This window comes from Nannospalax galili, unplaced genomic scaffold (assembly GCF_000622305.1).
Source record: "Nannospalax galili isolate Female #2095 unplaced genomic scaffold, S.galili_v1.0 scaffold344, whole genome shotgun sequence".
Classification (NCBI taxonomy): domain Eukaryota; kingdom Metazoa; phylum Chordata; class Mammalia; order Rodentia; family Spalacidae; genus Nannospalax; species Nannospalax galili.
Window position 1 is genome coordinate 1,093,249 of NW_008352153.1, and position 19,712 is coordinate 1,112,960.

Below are 19,712 nucleotides of genomic sequence, written 5' to 3' on the forward strand. Positions count from 1 at the left end.
GTAAAAAAAAATTACTTCCCTATTAATTTTTTGACAATTTGCTGTGAAATTAAAGGACTTTATACTATTTATAGTTATTTTGTGTTGTGAATGTTTTAACATGGGTAGTTATGGAACAGTCATGGTGATTCATAAGTGACCTGATCTTCCAAAGCAGAGCCTCGTAAAGACATGTAGATAAGAGAAGTTGAGAAGTTACTTTTACACACTCAGTTTTCTAGGAGCCATGGTCAGTGTACTGGAGAATCGGGGCCAAGGGCAGCTTTGTTTGTTTTTCCTTTTTTTGTCTTGTTTGTGTAAGTCTAGTAGGCAGAGGCTCAGACCTGGTGAGAATCTCTAGAAATGTTGAAGTGAGGAAGAGAAAAGACAGAAAGGAGGTGGCTAGGAGACCAGTTAGATGGGACCTGGAATTAAGCCTACATTCTGCTCAGACCTCGCCCTGTTATAAACTTGGGGCAACAGAAGTACTTGCACTTGGCTCTAGCATCCACTACTCTATATTTTATAAATGGAGTCATGTAACCTAGCAGCACATGCTGACCTCAGAATCTTAAACCTGGCAGAAACCACAGAGGTTATTTGCTTTGTATCCTGGGCATTCCTGAGAGATGATGCATCAGGCTCAGCTTCCACTAAAGATGTCACCATCTCCCATTGCTTAGGAGCATTAAGGTTGGAAAGATTTTCTATTTATCTGTGATCCGTGAACTTCAATCCGCTGTCACACAACAGTGTCACCTTGCTCTGTGTGTCTCAGCTCTGCTGCCATCATGTCTATACATAGCTCATTGCCTCCTCAGTTGATCATCATAGGCCTCTCTGCTTGCTCTAGCTGGATCCTAGCAAGTTTGTGGGCTTTTAGTGTTCCTTTGTCTGCACTGAAGGTTAAGGGAACTTTTTGAGGAGTTACAGCATATTGTTTGTTTGACCTGATCTAGAGAAGTACAGGGGGATAAATTTGACACTGGTATGCTTATATATAAGATATATTCTGAAAAGATAGTCATTCTCTGAAAATGTGGTAATTAACTCTTGTGCTTTTAGCTTGTAAAAATCACCTTGCTTTGTGCATGCGAATATGGCTAGAGCAAGTCTGCACTCATATGAGTTCATCTCGCTGAGAAGCAGAACTTCCCAGTCTGCTAACCTCATTCGACTCCATGTAGTTCTCCCCACTGCCGCCTTTTCATGTGGGAAAGACCATCTTTGCCCCACTCTTTCCACTGGGTACTTCTTACTACACTGGCATGAGGCTTGTGGGATCCAGTGGTCTATGGAGTGAGAGCCCTGAATGTGGCCACAGAGATCTCTCAGGTGACACTTCTGGCTGTACATTAAACCTCTTCATACCTAAATAGCTGATGGGACTGAGGCAAAGTCTTGTGCCTTATAACCATGACTTCATCTCTTGTAGCTCATTTCTACACTGTGCAGACCCAGTTTTCAGACACACACACAGTGCTGTGGTACCACCTACACAGCCATTTATTCCATCGATTTGGATGGCTTCTGCTGCTCTTGGCTGTAGACCCGCAAAAACAAAGCCATGGGATAAAGCAGCTTGAATCATGTAATGAAAACCTTGTACCTTTTTTGGAGGCCCAGTAGAGGGAAATGATTTATTTTTGCTCTACCAAATAAAACATTCTAGGAATCCAAGGTGAAAATTGGATTTTAACTGCTACTAACATTTTGAGCATATAAAACCAGCAAGTGTTGAGTGCTTTGCTCGATTAAGAGAAGAACCTAGAGTCTGGTACGAGAATGGGCTGCATGTGCGGTGGACAGTGTCTCAAATAAACCAACGAATTTCTAAAGCTAGAAGTAAACATTACACGCTCTTTAGCGGCCAGGTTGCAACAGTGGAGACCTTTTGTTTTCGGGTTCTTCCTGGCTTAGACCTGCATCATTGTCCCCCCTTCTTCCTTGCATCCTTGATGCTCTGGGTTTAAGTCTTCTGTGATTCAGCTCAAGGAGCTGGGCAGTGACTGGGTTCAGGTGGTTTGTCTTCGTGCTGAGTCTTTCTCGCCCTTTCTCCTGTTTCTCCCTCAATCTGTCTTTGCCTCTCTGTATCTGTGTGTATCTTTGTTTCTCTCCCATCAGTTTCTCTACTGTCTGCCTTCTTTTTTAATACGTTGCTCTGTCTGGTCTTTCCATCATGTCTGAGACTGCTCACCGGTGGCCCTGGTGCTGGTCCAGCTCTGGGATGGGAGTGTTCCCACTCATCATGTAGTACCCACAGCTAGCAATAAGCTATCTACTGACAGGTTTCCCTGTCAGTAAGCTGGTGTCTGGCTCACAACAGCTACACAGGACGTGTTCATTCAACTGACTGGCTTGTTTTGTGGGAAAGATTTCCATGTCTTTTAAGAAAATCACACTCAACTCTTCTATCTGTGGAGTGACTACCCAGGTATCATGGACACACTCACCTTGGCCTTGCTCACTTCCTCCTGGGCTCTTTGTAGTGCCTTGTCCAGGATTACATCCTTTTAGAGTCATCTAAAAAGTGTACCAACACAAAATGCCTCTAGAACCAACTTTTATTTGAGGAAAATCCATTTTGTCCTATAAAGGCATTTCATGTGGATTGTTGGTGCTGTTAAATGGGCAGTTAAAGTATCCTGCTTGTTGCACTAAGCACCCACAGTCCACTCATATGCCCCATGCTCCCTGGAGAACCTGACAACTTGGATCTGACATGGGACATTTGGAACAAGGAACTTTCACATGCTAATAATATAATAATGATAATGATGATGGAGAATGATGACTTAGCACTTACATGTATCAGGTCTAGTGCCCAGCGCTGCATGTGCATTTTCCCTTTCAAGTCCATGACCATCAGCACAAGTGCTATTAGGTACCCCATGGATAAGAAAACTAGTCTCAGTTTGTGTATGAAGTCCTAGAACCAGAGTTCCTACCCAGACATGTATAATTTCTCAGCTATAACTTAACCACTATCACATACTGCTTTTGGAGTTTGTGCCGTATTCTGCCAACATTATTAAAATTCATAAAAGCCTAAGGACATCAATACTGTGCTACATTTAAAATTCCACTGCCTGAGCTAGCCTTCTCTTGTTTCTTTCTTGTTTGTTTGTTTTTTGACTTAACTATGTAGTCACTCAGAGCCTCAATCAGAATGCTGCATGCCTGGACCTAGCAAGAAGGAACACTGTCCCTGAATGCCTGCCAGGTTATATCTATACCTCGTCGTGCCTCTTAGGATCACCATTTACCTAGACGTCCCTCACTGTGGACTGTTCCATGGCCTGTGGCACGTATGCCAAGTTCTGTTGGGTTTCCCCATTGGAAGCATTCATCGAGCATTTGCAGTGTGTCCCATGGGGATATAAAGACAGACAAGTTATTAATATGTGTGCCCTGAACTGGAATGTGTGTGGCAGTGCACCTGTGTAGAAGCAGCTGTGAAGTAAAGATAAGGAAGGGATCACACACTGAGGAGCTGGAGCTCTTCAAGGCTGAGTCTCATGGGAAGAATAAGGATAGAAGAGATGAGGGGGCAATTCAGAGAGAGAAGCCAGCTTTCAAAAAGACATGCGTTGTTAGACAAAAAAGGGCTCTTTGCTGTTCCAAAGGATAGATACACTGAGGTGGGGTGACAAGATACTGCCTGAGGTGGGAAAAAAAAGGTCTTCTGTCTCCAAACAGGAAGGGAACCATGCCAGACCAAGTTGTTGGAAGTGTTTAGTCAGTAGAGATAAGTGATCAAACTTGTCTCAGAAAAGATGACTCTGGAAACAATTTGGAGGATTTTTTTTTTAGCAAGGCAGAGGGACTCCTTAGATAGTCTGCATTTGTTCATACGACAAAGATGTGGCGTATGGGCTTTCCCTGGGCAGTTGGCCTGGAAGTCGGGTAAGCCTCCTTGCCCATCTTGTCTTCATAGTGTCTTGCAGGGCAGGTTCTGTTTTCAGGCAGTTCTAACTAACTTCATGCTCCTGCCTCAGCCTCATCTGATGTCCTATGGTTGACTAGGGGTCTTACCTGCTCTTAACATCTGACAGTATTGTTCCAGTAGCTCTATGGGTGTCTGCTCTGCCTGTTCAGACTGGTCTTGCCTAAACCTACCAGCCCCTTCTTAGCTTGGCTGACCTCTCTGCCAGAGTTGATCTGACTCTGCCCTTAGTCATCCCTGCTTGGCCCTCCTAGGTTCTGAGATTCCTTCCTTGTCTACTCCCCTGGTCCACTTCACAGTTGATTCTGCCCAGTTCCTCCACTTTTTCTTTCAGTTTAGTGCATATGTCCATCTTTATATCCTAATACATGGGACACTATGCAAATGGTCAATAACTGCTGAATGAAGGAAAAAAAGAACAAACCAACTAAGGAGCAAACTAGTTATAGTCTCTTCAGGCAAGCAGTTACTGTGGGAAAGCCCAACAGAAGCTATCATATATGCCCCAGATGAGGGAACAATGTATAGTCAGGGAAAGTTCAGGCAATGGTAAAATCAGAAGGCTCTTCTGCATGGGGCCTGCTCCAATGCTGTAGTTTACATACCAGTCACACCCTTAGAGCACTGTTCCTTGATGGTCCCCAAGAGAAATTTAAATAGACAGTTACAACTAAGATGTAAAAATGTTCTATTGAGGAATGGGAATATAACTTAGTGGTAAAGCACTTGCTTAGCATGTACAAGGTCTTAGATTGGCTCTCCAGGACCATCAAAAAAGGTTTATATTGATCTTTTAAATAGTGATGTTCTCATCATTAAGGGAAGTGGAGGGGGTGGAGAAAAGTTTTGTAAAGTGCTCAGAGCAGTGACAGATTTTCATAAGTTCTTAAAAATGCAAAGAACTCTATTTGAAAATGTGCTTCTTGGGTATTGACTCTGCCCTGGTGTTTGGTTTCAAAGTTTTATCATTGTTCTTGTCCTCTATAATTGTGTCCATAGCAAGGGAACTGTTTTGCAATGTGACTGTGAAGTGTCCCAGTTCTGGGGCTAAGGATCCTGCACTCAGTTAACCTCCCCATTTCACACCTCATTGCAGTGTGGCAAAGCGCTCCCAGGCCTTTCAAAGCAAGAGGACTGCTGTGGGACTGTGGGGACCTCCTGGGGCTTTAACAAATGCCAGAAATGCCCCAAGAAGCCATGTAAGTGATGTCTCCTGATTCTTCTGCAGGTTAATGGAGCAGACCTGCTTTCTTACCATGACTCTTCTAATGATGACTTTCAAAGAAACCTCTGGCTGTATTCTAGAATATAGTCCTATAACTTACATTTTCTAGAAATCTTGCAAAAAACCTTGTTAAAAATTTTCTATTGTTTCTTTGTTTTTTCAATAAGCATAGTTATTAGTTGCCTTCTGCAGTTGGATTACTGATAGGGGGGAAAGACTATGAAGAGGTGATAGGCAAAAACTGACTCCTTTGGCTCAGGGGTAAAGGAAATAAATGCCTTTTAATATGGTAAACAAGTATTTCAAACCCTACAAAAAATCACTCTAGTTACTATTTCTTAGGTTAGATTCCTTAAATGAAAATTTTATGAACATCTACAACTTTTGCTATAGATTCCATTCTAGGATCTCACACTTCCTTAAAAGAAAAGCTAAAATGAGGAACGGATTGGTTATTATTGGTTTGTGAAAAAAAAATTGTCCTTGCTGGACCCAAGACTTTGCCCTTTTTATCTCACCAGTATGCTGTGGTTTGCATGCAGAGTGTTAGCAGAAATCGTTGATTTGATAAACGATTTCCATCACTCTCCTCCGCACAAAAGTTTCTCATTGGGTTTTAGAGCATAGTGGTAACTATGGCTGACTGATTTCTGAGAAATACATCTTAGAAAGACAGAGATAACTTGTTTTTGGCTGAGCTTTCTTACACTTCTGTTTTTGCCACAAGAGCAACATTTTCTCTCAGTTATCAACGTTTGTCTCATATAGCTAAAGAGTCATATTTATATTTGTGTTCTTTATTCTAGAAGGATATTTAAAGAGCATGATGCTGAGAGTTAGATCAATATAACCTTGACTGCTGCCTCTCTCGTTGATGTTGATTCTGATGGGCCATTAAATAGGAATCTATATCTAAATTGTTGAAAATGCACCATCATTCTTTTGGGAACCGTGTCCCCTTTATTTGCCATGTATGTTAGACTGATAATACTGTGAAAGGTGACATGTTGGGACTGAGGGTAAAGGAGTTCCTGTAACCTCATTTCTGGTCTAAGTTTCTGTTTCTTAATGCTTTCTCCTTGCTTTTCCAGTCCATTTGCCTCCTTTCTGTGCTTATTTGCTTAACTATTTCTATTTCTTTCCTTTTCTAAATTCCAAAAGAGCCAAGAATGGCAGATGTTAGGGTTAGGGATAACGGGATTCATAATCCCCTCCCCCCCGGCCCTTTAATTCCTAATGGTCATTCTTGACCTCCTGCCTTTTAAAAAAAATTTAGAATTGCATCATCTGGAGATGAATTCATTGCTTTATATGGCTGTGTTAACTCCACACTCGATAATGATTTCAGTCAAATGTGGAAGTACAAAGTTAGAACATTGATGAAAATAAAATCATAGGTTGGCTCATTTACTGTATAAAATTGCAGAGATTGTTTTGGTTTCAGAGAGGGCACTGTGGATGATATGAGGTAAACTCTTACCATCCTGACATTTACTCTGCTTGTGCTGTCTGAAGTGCTCACCCCTGAGAAGCACCCTAAGGGTCACATTCTTCCTGTGTCATTTAAAAACTTTCGTTCCCTTGGTTGGTGGTACTCCCTAAATCATACTCAAGTTGGAAGAGAGCAGACTCAACTTGGCTTCTATTATATGATGGCTTTGTCTTCCATGACTTTTTTTACTCAAAAATAATTCGAACTTCAGTTTCCAAGTGACTTTTATTTAATGAAATTTTGGTTTAACCACATGCAAAAAGATCTTTCATTGTTGCTCTTTTCTATTTGCTCTGAAAACTAAATTTTAAATCTGTAAATGATTTCGTTAATTAGTCTGTCATCTATTAGAAATGTGCTTAGTGTGAACAAGTCACTTGCCTTTACACAGTTTTAGAAGAAAATTAGCATAGAGTCCTAAGCAGATGAAGACTTTGGGAGATCAACTGGCCTGGCTTTGTGCCTTGAAGTGGATGACTGTTGAATATTATCATTTTGTCTTTGAGGGACTCACAGCTGAGATCCCACAGTCTCTGCAGGCACCTGACAGTATCTTCATTCTATGGGACAACACTGGATGTGAGGACAGGGGTAAAGGAAGCAACTCCCCCATGCCAGTGTGTCTCTTTTCACCCCACCATTCTCTGAAGTGAATTGCTGGGAAGGAATGCATCTTTTGTGATAAAAAATATTTAATCACTAATTGAAGGAAAATATAAAACTGTGATCCAGTTAATATAATAAAGATTTACTGGCACCTTTTTAGGACTGCATCTGTTAAACAATATGAAGCACACTGAAATACAAGCGTGATTCGAAAGTCATCGGTATTGAGAGCCTGCAAATGATGAGGCTACCAGTGCCTTAAATGGTGCCACACCTAGCAACCTGGGATCATAAGAATCTAAACTAAGTATGTAACAGAGGATTTTTTCCCTTACAGCTTACCATGGGTATACTCAAGTGATGGAATGCCTACAAGGTTATAAGCGGGTCAACAACACCTATTGTCAAGGTAACGCTTATTAAATTTATTGATGTAGATTCAACAGTTGTTTTAACATTGTAGAAACTTGAGTTATTTTACCATCTGTTGTGCCTGGGCCCAGCACGTGAAGGTCACAGGGTGGGCTACCTCCTCTCCATCCATGCAGCTAAGGACATATGCTTAATGTACAGTTGGTAGAATTGCTTCTCTTCCATTGAAAGCTTGTGAAACTCTTTTACTGTCTATTAGCTTTTGGTAAATTCTGCAGTACCCTTGGACATGGAGAGATGGCTCAGCAGTTAAGAGCACTGGCTGCTCTTGCAGAGGACCTGGTTCGATTCCCAGCACCCACATAGTGGCTAACAATCATCCATAACTCCAGTTCCAAGAGAATCCGATGCTCTCTTCTGACCACCATGGCCATTACATGACACGGGTGCACTTACATGCAGGCAATACACTCATGCACATAAAAAATAATTAAAATAAGCCTGCAGTACCCTGGGTCTTTGTGCTGGTCACATCATATGGATGCATGGGTGCCCGCACCTCTATCCACCTAGTAGAGCCACTTCTTTGCTGACTCATAGTTCATAACAGAGTTCCCTTCTTGCCTCTTGTGACTATTGCTAGCTATCTCAGAATATTTAGGAACTAAATATCAGCATGAACATACCTTCCCCAGGCAGCAGAAAAGCTATAGATTAAATATGAAATGCCCTGAGTACTTTTGCTGCTTTTTGTATAAACAGGGGAAACTTCATAATTCATCTAGTCTTAAGTCTATACTTTATAAGTGAAGAAACTAAACTCATAAGGAGGCTATGTGTCTTTTGTGTTCCTGCATAGAGCGGAAACCAATCGTATCTCAGTTTTATCAATGTCTAGGTTATCATCAAATTTTGATTTAATAACTAAATATTAACATATATTAAACTAAACAGTAGACCTAACATTGTGGGATCATTGCTGAGAGACTCAGCATTAGGATCTCTTCTTACTCGGTTTTGAAATGATTTCTTCACATTGTATTTTAAGAATTTGCTTAGATCCTTTTCTCCATACACGTGGACTGATCATCTTCCCAATGAAGAAACCAGTCTTTCTCATTTGTAAATGCAGAGACTAGAGATTATGATGTTTGAAGATTTATGGCATGAAGAAAGGGTTTATTTGTTACCAATAATCGACTTACTGATTTATTCTAATTGGTCAAGTATCAATAATAAAAATTTGTCATAGCTGGTCAAGTATCAGGAATAAAACCAAGATATTTTTAGTGGTTCTTCATAAATTCTATCTTTAAACACAGCATCTACAAGCATAAAATAGTAAGCAAATAATTAAATTTTCTGAATAAATAATTTTATTCTAATAACTGTTTATTATATGCAGACATTTCTCTGATACTATGTACTCAATTCAGCAATCTCTGTTAGTCCTACAAATGACTGTGTGAAGTAGATACTATTATTTGCATTTAGCAGATAGAAAAATCGAAGCCTATGAGGCTAAGTAACTTGTGCAATGTAGGTTAACTCACAAAGCTAGGTGGACAGAGCATACAACCGAAGCTCCTGACAGCTTTGCTTTATTGTATTGAATGAGAGCTAACATTTCCTGCTGGCTTACTTGCTGTGTGCTTGCACTATGCTTCTATTTTTCAGTCTTCAGAAGAGCCTGTAACATCTGGCCATTAACCTCAGTTAGAAACCAAGGTATAGAAAAAGTAAACAACTTTGCCTACAGTTGAACAGATGACTACTAATAAAAAGCCCAACCACGATTACACTCTTTCAGTCACATGTATGTGTACATACACCATGGCCACATTTATCACCTTTATATATATTTATAAAACATTACTAATGTAGATACAGGTAATTAAAACAGAAGGCCTCCTGTCTCTTCTAAGAGCTAGTAGAAGTCAAAGCTGTTAATTTGGTTCTATTTAATTAGAAAAAGATTATCTTATATATTTCTTCTAGCTGACTCAAGATTGGTCATGGGTTCATATTACAAACTACATGCATAGTTTATGTAAAGCACACACACACACACACACACACACACACATGAATGAATGTAAGTTGGGATATGGTGGTGCATGACTATAATCCTCAAGAGATGGAAGCAGGAAAATGGTGAGTTCTGGGCTATGCAGAAAGATACCATCTAAAACAAAACAGTAGAGGTGAAATATTACAAGATACTTTACTCAGTAATTGACTGGAGAATTCTTCAAGAGATGCTTGCGTATTTTGTATTTTTCTCTGTGGGTATGGTTGAGGGACCTTTAGCAAGTTGGGTTCATGTTGAGTAAATCAGATGGTTCTGCCTTGGTCAGCTCCTCTGATGGTTGGCTAGTAACACCAAATCCTGGCTCATGTTGGTCTTTGGAGGAGAGCTACAAAGGAGTGTGACACTTTTTGGCAAGGATTCTGGAATGAAGTATCACAGAAAATTCTATTTCATGGTGCCTCAAGAAGGTACCGCTAAATTACACAACAGAGTTTGACTCATGAAACACTGTGATTTCATTCAGCCTAATCTACTGTAATTGCTAATGAGAGCAGGGCTTAATTTCACTCCCTTTGTGATATTATTAGTTGGCAAAATAAAATAGAACGTTCTTGTATTACATTTGCACCCTGAGGTTTCCTATAACCTTGAAGCCTTTTGATTCTATGACCCCCAACAGAAATTCAAAAGGAACCCATTAAGCATCTAATTACTTGTGTTTTCCACATTGTTCTTATAGTCTCAAGTCATCTCCATTTACAAAGCACATTGAAAATTAAAGTGATTAATAACTAGAATTACAGTATTTCCTTCAATGAAGCGAATTCATGTCCTGAAGCAACTTTTACTAATGTGCACTCAATAACAAAGAACCAACTGTGCACACGTTAATTTGAGGGCTTTCACATAATTGCCCTCAAAGATTTTTTTTCCCTCTCTTCTCTAGTGGTTCAGTAATTATCTTTTCAAAAGAATGATTTATTGCACATATACACACGCAGCCTTAAATCCTGCCTTTCCACTCTCCACATTATGGAATTGTTAGAATTTGTTTCATTTACCATAACAAACAATTCAGTGATATGTCCTGGTAGATTTAGAGTGACATTCATCATTTGTCATTTGATAATTTTGCTAACAGTTTGAAAAAGAACAAATTGAAATAGTATGTTCTGGAAATGGTATTAAGAATGTCCCTGTTCTGAAGCCAGGTGTGGTGGTGCATGCCTTTAGTCCCAGCACTTGGGAGGCAGAGGCAGGCAGAGGCAGGCAGATCTCAAGAGATCTCAGAGTTCAAGGCTAGCACCTGGTCTACATGGTGAGCTCCAGGCCAGCTGGGGCTAGGGAGACCCTGTCTCAAAAAGACCAAAAAAAAAAAAAAAAAAAAAAAAAAAAAAAAAAAAAAAGTGTCTGCACTCTGGTTGCCTGCCATTCCCCACTTCCAGTAGCTTCCTTTGTCATGAGATAAGGGTATCTAAAAGGCCGATGTAGAGGAATGGGGATGTAGCTCGGTTGGCAGAATGCTTGCCTAGCATGCTGAAGGCCTGAGTTCAGTCCTCAGCACTGCCCAAACTAGGTATGGTGGCTTACATCTTAATCTCAGCACTCTAGACGTAGTGGTAGGAAGGTAAGTTGTTCAAAGTCGTCATCAGCTACATAGTGACTTTGAGGCCAGCCTGAGCTACGTCAGACCCTATCCCCTCCAAAAACAAGTTTAATGCAACTCTGAGTTCTAGAAATTTGGCTAGGGAAGTACATGGAGATCGGTCTGGTGAAATATCTTTTAGAAGCAAAAATCTCTTGGCATTCTACAGTTAAACAGTTTCATGATTTTATCAGATACAAAAAAATCAACATTTTTTTTCTTCATTATAACTACACTCCAAGATGCTCTGTACAGTGCAGAAACACGATGATCAAACGGCTGCACTATTATCATCAAAGGCATGCATTTTATTTTTTCATGAATGCTCTTTAAAGTCTTTCCCAGTGATTCACTATTCCACAAACATTAATTGATGGGACATTCCTGCGCTATAGCCTGAAGAGATGTGACAGGCAGTAAGTAAAGCTTGTTCCTGCCCTCAGAATGGAGTGTAATTACAGCACTTTGAGTCAGCAGGATGTAATTTGCTTGATTCACTCTCCCAACTTGCCGAATTGTAACTGACTCTGGATGAACCACTGCAAGGAAATGTGAAAGAGTTAGTTGCCCACAGAGCTTTTCTTATGGCATCATTTTATTATATTGGTTGTTTTGCTTTAACAAAATAAATTTACAAAATGTATGTATTAGGGACAGCGATACTCATTACCAAAACTTTGACCAACAGCCTCCTTTTAGGCAAAAGCTCCCTAAAATGTACCTATAACTAGATTTTATTTGAAATCAAAAAGGTAGTGCACAGGCCGGGCATAGTGGCGTATGCCTTTAGTCCTAGCACTTGAGAGGCAGAGGCAGTTGGAGTTCTGTGAGTTCAAGGCCAGCCTGGTCTCCATAGTGAGTTCCAGGCCAGCTGGGGCTATAGGGAGACCCTGTCTCAAAAATAATACTACTAATAATAATTACATTTTTAAAACTTCATATGAGAGAGTGTAATCAATGGATAGAAGTGTGTGCACATGTAAGAGCAGAGTTACAGGGTTTTCCAAAAGCTCAGCCAGTTAGCACAGAGTGAACAGAACAACGCAGCTCTTTCCCAGGTCAAAAAGCACAATATTGCCTATACCCTAGATGTGCCCTCTTTCCCTCTGAATGTCACTCTATTCCACTTTCAGAAGTAATTAATGTTCCTATGAGAGATACGTTTTCTCTCTTTTGGAATTTTCAAATCCAGTGTCTTGTCTTTTGTTTTGTTTTTTTTTTTTCTTTTTGACAAGGTCTCCCTAGTCCCAGCCTTCCTGGAACTCATTATGTAGACCAGGCTGGCATCAATCTCATAGAGATCTGCCTGCCTCTGCCTCCTGAGGCCTGGAGATTAAAAGTGTGCACCACCACACCTGGTGTTCTTTTCTGTTTTTAAAGACAAGGTCTCCCAGGGTAATCCAGGCTGGCCTCATTAGAGACCCCAGGCTAGCCTTGAATGTGTGATCTTCTACCTCCTGAGATATGTGCTGGGATTACCTGCACATATCACTATATCCAACCCAGTCAGTATTCTTTTGTGCCTGTCTTCTCTCACTTAACATGTAACCTGTACAGTTTTCATGTCCAGAATTCCGACTGCTGAAGGAATAACATCCATTGATGTTTTTATTCAAGATCTCCTAGTGGTTTTTCCCTCTTCCTTGTTAATGTTCTTCACTGACCACTGTGGAGCCTGGATCCACAACTTTGACTGTAAAAATTCTCTTCAGTTTGATTACACAAGGGAGATCTCTGTATCTTTCTAGAAAAAAAAAGGTAAGCAATATATAGGGGAAATGTGAGTCTAACAGTGAAACTTAGAATCTACTGTTCTTGCTCTGTGTTTGGGAAATAATAGCAAAGAATCCATAGGTGTGAACTAAGACTGAGGCCACCCAGACATGGTCATTTAATGCCATAAAACATTTAGTACTTGGGATGGGAAGATGGCTCAGCAGTTAAGAGCACTGGCTGCTTTTGCAGAGGACCTGGATTTGATTCCCAGCACCTACACGGCAGGTAACAGCCATCCAAAACTCCAGTTCCAGGGGATCCAGTGCCTTCTTCTGGCCTCCATGGGCATTGCATGACATGGGTACACTTACACACATGCAGATAATACACTCAGACACATAAAATAAAAATAATAAAGTATTGGGGGCTGGAGAGATGGCTCAATGGTTAAGAACACTGGTTGTTCTTACAGAAGACCCAGATTTGAATTCCAGCACCCACATGGCAGCTAACAACTGTCCCTAACTCCAGTCCCAGGGGGATCCAACAGCCTCTTCTGTCCTCCGTGGGCATTGCACGACATGGATGCATTACCTACATGCAGGCAATACACGCAATACACATAAAATAAAGTATTAAAAAACCATTTAATACTCACTTTGTTTCACCAACCAGAGGTTTATCATAATATCTTTCTACAAAGACACTTAATCTAAAAACCTGTAGAGCAATTACTATGTTGCAGATTTCTATTTTTCATTAGTCAGTGACCCTGGGGGAACTGATGGTTATTTCGTTAATTTGAAGATGCTCTGTGCTGGCACCCTCTTAGAATTATTGCTGCAGTTCTAGCTCAAATCAATGTTAACAGTAAGGATTTTATTAATATCTTAATCCTTTATTAGTAATAAATAAGCAAAACTTATTAAGAAAACCTAGTCTATACACCTAAATTTTACATTAATAAATGGAGACTAATAAGGAATTTTTACATGATCAAATAAATGATCAAAGGTCAGATTTCACTGTTTTCATGCTATGTAACATAACTTTGCTTGAAATGCTGTTTCTTTTCCACACAAGTTTAAGGGTTCAGCTTAAAATATACATGGCAAATGAAAACAGAAATATTTATATAATTTATCATAAATGGCGTAAAAGCATTGGAAGATTTCATTGATTGAATCATTATGCAGTTGGTCCAACAACAAATATACTGATACACAAATTATTTTTTAAACATTGTAAACATAATGAGAATTTCACATGTGAATGTGATGTGTTTTGATAAAATCCATGCTCAATTCCCTTCTTCCATTTTCTCCTCTATCCCCATCACCACTTTCCCTTGCCAGCTTCATGAACCCTTTTCTCAGGCCCACGGAGTCGGCTTAGTGTTTGTTGCCTGTCTGCTATGGGCGTACGTTGCCTGTATATTTATGGGTGTACTGCTGTCACTGGAGCATGAGGATCTTCTCAGAGGCTGCATCCCTGAAAAATAACTGACTTCCCCTCCCCGCAGCATCAGTGGTCCAAGAGCTCCTTAGCCAGGGGTGGGACTGTGTGAGCACCCAACTCATCCATGCTAGAATTTTGATTAACTTGATCTGGTGTAGGGCTTGCATGTGCGGTCACAGTGCCTTTGAGCTTTCATATCTTTAAAACGTCGTTTCACAGTAAGAATTGAAATACGGTTGTTCTGGGCCTGACCACTCCATTTCAGCATTTGCAGATTAGTTTGGGACCCATCCAGAGGCATTTTAGAATTGTTTCTGGTGTGTCCTCCTATGCTTGTGTCACTGGGTTTAGATTAAAAAAGGAAATATCTGTTTATTTTATTCACATCTCCTCAGGAAAGACAGTAGTGAAGTGAGTCGCTAACACATTGTACTTTCCAAGAGTTCTTTGACCTTAATCTCTAAGACTACTATCAACTCAATGGGAAGATGCCTGTCGTTAGTGTGTGATGAGATGGATTCATGTTACTATGAACGTTTCAAGAGGTTAATGTAGTGTTTGTACACTAGCGTTAGAAGTCCAAGGTCAACAGTGTGTGTGGTGAGCAGCATCTCCATGTGTGGCACACATGTATCAGAAAATAAACACAAACTTCACTGATCTCCCATAGTGCTTTTATCCTGTCGCCCTAAAGACAGAAGCACTGGAAGGGAAGGGAGTTGCTCCCACAGTGGTTTAACTCTTGCAATTAGTCTAATCAAGTAATTGAATTCATCCCACATAGATAATCACTTAATAGTAGGACAGTGGCAGATTGAGAGAGGAGGCTTTGGCAGTGTTGAGGTCTGGAATTGACACATACATAAGCACTTCTTTGTAACCCACACAGTCATCTTTAAGGCCTCCTCTAGACAGCAACCGTTTACAGAACGCACTTCATTGACCACCAGTTCAGAGTAATGTTAATATATTGTGTGAAAAAAGGTTCCATAGGTAGATGTGTAGAAAACACCAAGTTAAAGTAGAAACACACACGCAACCCCCCAAACCAAGAAACAGTCGTCCTTGCCAAAGGCCTTTTTAGATTTCTAGTGTGCTGTGTATTGAATATATGGCTTCTCTGAACATATTTTGCCACAGGATGTCTTCTTTTGCAGAGGCTGCAGAAAGCTTGTATTTTATATAGAATACCTTGAGCACAATTGCTCTAGAACTTTTGTCCACCAAACCTCTCTTGTTCATTTATCGCCTAAAAAAATTTTGAAAAATTCACCTGTGTTCAGGCTAGCATCTGCATTTTAAATATTTTATCTTATTATTTTTTATGCGTATGAGTGTATTGCCTGCATGTATGTAAGTGTACCTGTGTCATGCATTGCCCATAGAGTTCAGAAGAGGGTGTTGGATTCCCCTGGAACTGGAGTTAAGGACAGTTGTTATCCATCATGTGGGTGCTGGGAAATGAATCCAGGTCCTCTGCAAGAGCAGCCAGTGCTCTCAACCACTGAGCCGTCTCCCCAGCACCTGCATTTTAAAAGTGAATCAAATGTGGTAGACTCATCTCAAGCATATTTGTATTATACATGTACTTAATTCATATTTTCATCAAGACCTAGGGGCTGCAGAGCAGGATCATTGAGTTTATGAGCAATGTCACCCATCTAATCTGTGGGGCAAAGTCTGGCCTCTCCATGAAACAGACCAGACTTAACGTTTTTGTTCCTCTGGAGGGATAGAATATATTTATAAGTTGTTGACTTATTTGGTGCCTGTGAGAATTTTACATTGTAGTCTAATGTTCCTTGAAAGCCTACAAAGATTTTGGGTTGGCAAGAGGCTGCCTTGATTTTGTGAAAGCAAGAAGATGCTGAGGAAAAATGGAGGTAGAAATGAAGAATTGGTAGGTAGGATTTCTCCCCCCCCCCCAGATAGGGTTTTACTTTGTAGCCCTGGCTAGCCTGGCATGCACAATGTAGACCAGGCGGACCTCGAACTCACAGAGGTCTGCCTACCTCTGCTTCCTGAATGCTGGGATCAAAGGCCTGCACCACCACTCTCTGCCTTGGTAGATGTGTTCTTAAAAGATGGGACTGTAGCTCAGAGGTAGAACACTGGGCTAGTATGTGTGAGGCCTTAGGTTCAATTCCCAGAAAACTGCTCTCAATAAAGAGATCACTTCAAAAGAAACATATGAAGGTTGAAGATCTAGAAATTAATTCCTTTAAAATTATTCAAGCTTGTATGTACCATAAGGAATATCTTCACGTGCCTTAGGAATAAAGGAACTCAGTGTGTATCTTCCTCTTTGGAAAACATACCTATGTCCTCAGAGTAGTCCTTCTCTATGGAAAGTAAATGACCTTTTTATATGTGTGTGTGTTTGTGTGTGTATGTATCTGTGTTCATGTGTGTTCACATGCGTGCAGGCCTATGTGTGTGGGCCAGAGGTGACCCTCAGGTGCCTTCTTCAATTGCGTTCTACCTTATATGTTTTTTATTTGTTTTTGAGACAGTGTCTCCTTGTAGCCCCAACTGGCCTAGAACTTGCTATGTAGACCAGGCTGGCTTCCACCTCACAGAGATCCACCTGCCTCTGCCTCCCCAGTGCTGGGATTAAAGGCATACACTACCACACCAGATTCTCACCTTACTGAATGTGAAGGTTGTTGATTTGGCTAGACTAGCTGGTCAGCAAGCTCCGGGAATCCCCTTGTCTCTGCCTCCCCAGTGCTGGGATTACAGGTATGCACCAGAACACTTGGCCTTTTTTTTGGTGGGTACTGAGGGTTGAACTTAGGTCCCATGAGCAAGCACTTTATTGGCTGCCATTTCCCCATCTGTGCTAGATAGCTTTAGTGTCAACCTGACACACCTGGGTTGAGGGAGCCTCAATTGGGGAATTGCCTCCATTGGACTGGTCTGTGGCCATGTCCAAGGGGCACCTTTTTGATTGTTGAGTGATGTGGGAGGGCCCAGCCCACTGTGGGTAGTGCCACCCCTGGGCAGGTGGGCCTGTGTTGTATAAGAAAGCAGGCTGAGCAGGGACCAGGGGAGCAAGTCAGTAAGCAGTGATCCTCTGTGGCCTGTGCTCCTGTTCCTGCTTCCACGTTCCTGCCCTGAGTTCCTTCTTACCTTGGGCTCCCTGATGAACTGTGACCCGGGAGATGTAAGCTGAATAAACCCTTTCCTCCCCAAGTTGGTAGTGGTCAGAATATTTTGTCACAGCAAAGGAGAAACAAACTAGGACACCATCCCACTGTACTTTCTTAAATAGCCAACTCTTCTGTCTGGAGGAGGAAAGCATTTATCTCAAGAGATACTTTTTCTGTGTTCAAGTGGAAGCCCTACTGTTAATGGAATTCTATAATGGAATTTCTATCCATCAGCAAGTCTAAGCATGGCTGAGTCTCCAGAAATCTTCGTGTTTCTCCACAGTGTAAAGACCCTGAAGTAGTGTGCTCACCTTGCACCCAGTGCCTGTTAGTGACCAGAAATGGCTCATTTCCTCTATAAACTTGCGTCACTGAAGAGGCAGTAAATTCTTACTTTGTTAAACATACATATTTTTCTTGTAGGAGAATAGATGTATAAAAGTCTGTTTATTTCTCATAAGTACCCTTACACTGTTGAATGTGTCATGCATTAAATGTCATACTTTGTTTATTCTTTGGCATTTTCAACCCAGCAACTGGCAGCTTGTTTTGAAGTCAAAGAATATTTAAGCTACAAGTAACTGTGGGGATTATCTACTACAGCCCCTTTATTTTAAAAGGAGTGGAAACAGAGATTGAAGGAATTTGAGTGAATTGTTCCAGGTAATAATATTTAATATCCTAGTTAGACCAAAAGCTAGGTCTCAATGGAAAGGTTTTCCCATTAGGTTCCCCAGTCCCTTCATCCTTTTTGAAAATATGATTTGGTATAAAATTGTCTCATAAAATGGTTGCACCTATTCATGTGTTGCTCACCATTCGGAATAGTTATAAGCTCAAGGGACCTCGGTGTGCTATACACTTACAAAAGAGGAGGGAGAAGGTCCTTACTGCATCGTACTGGCTTTTCCTATGATTAGTCAGCACTGAAATCCCTAGGTAAGAATGAGGTGGTTTAAAGAGAATCTCTTGTTATGCGTTTTTCCTGATTTAAATATTTTTGTGTAATCTAGTTAATAGGTTATCTGACACTTATTATTATTATTATATTATTATTCTTAGTGTTGGGTGTCAAACCAAAGGCTTGTATGTGCTAGGCAAACACTCTGCTACTGAGTTTCATCCCCAGTCCTTAAAGACCATTTGTCTTAGGTTCAATTATATGACGTGGCCACTACTCAACCATCTCAGACAGCGTTGCATCCCTGAAGCTGATGGGTGGTCCTGGTATATTGGTAAGCCATACAGGCAGGGGCACTTGTGTTTTTAGTAGGGAGAGAAAGCTGTAAGTCTCCTTCCTGTTAGCCGTAGCTCCACCAGCCTTGCTTTCTTTACAGACTCACTTCTTGTTTCTGCTCACGTGAACTCCTAGCCTGCCCTCCCAGCATCAGGTGGATGTGGGGAACACCACAGGCTGCAGACCTGCCAGTCCTTCGGCCTTCATTGCAGCTTTGATTCTTGAGCCCAGTTCCTACTCAGGATGGGCTTCCAGAGGCATCGGTGGCTTGCAGAGGACAATCAAGGAAGAGATTCTATTGTTTATCTCTTTGTTTTTTAAACTATTAAAAGATTTAATCTGAAAACATTAAGGAATGTGGTTGACCCCATAAAATAGGAGACTTCTGATCTCTATTATATTTGGCAACTGTCAGTCACTTACAAAGTTACACATTTTATAATCAAGGTAGAAGATTTTCTTCTTGTATATGTGTAGTGCTAGGAGAAGCGTTCCTTAAACAGGGAAAATAGCCTGAAGGACTATAGCCTGAGGACTTGAAGTCTGAGTGGAATTCTCATTCACAGTTTGCTGATCACGTTTCATATGGTTGTTAAGCTTTGGCCTGGAATCTTCTCGTCTTAGAGGGACCCTTAAGCCCCTCGTATCTAGATGGAATATATTCCATTTAACTTGTGTTTTCTCCTTAATCTGTTTGTGGATCTCTATTCCCTTCAGTTTATTTAGAAAAGTCTTAAAGAACTTGATTACCTCAAAGAGCCTTCCTAAACAGTTGCTCATGTTTCTTAATTTCTGAAGCCCTAAGTGAAAAATCAGGAGTGATCAGCCTTTTGCTTTTACTTTTAAAGGTTA

The 19,712-nt window shown here is 40.8% G+C and overlaps 1 protein-coding gene across 1 annotated transcript in view; it reads left to right on the forward strand.

Moving 5' to 3' along the window:
* The window catches only part of Ltbp1 (latent transforming growth factor beta binding protein 1), a 448,854-nt gene that overhangs the window by 264,776 nt on the left and 164,366 nt on the right, over positions 1–19,712 (forward strand). Inside the window, 2 exon segments of the mRNA XM_008849049.3 lie at positions 5,022–5,124; positions 7,586–7,657. Coding sequence (XP_008847271.2) covers positions 5,022–5,124; positions 7,586–7,657 — 175 coding nt within the window.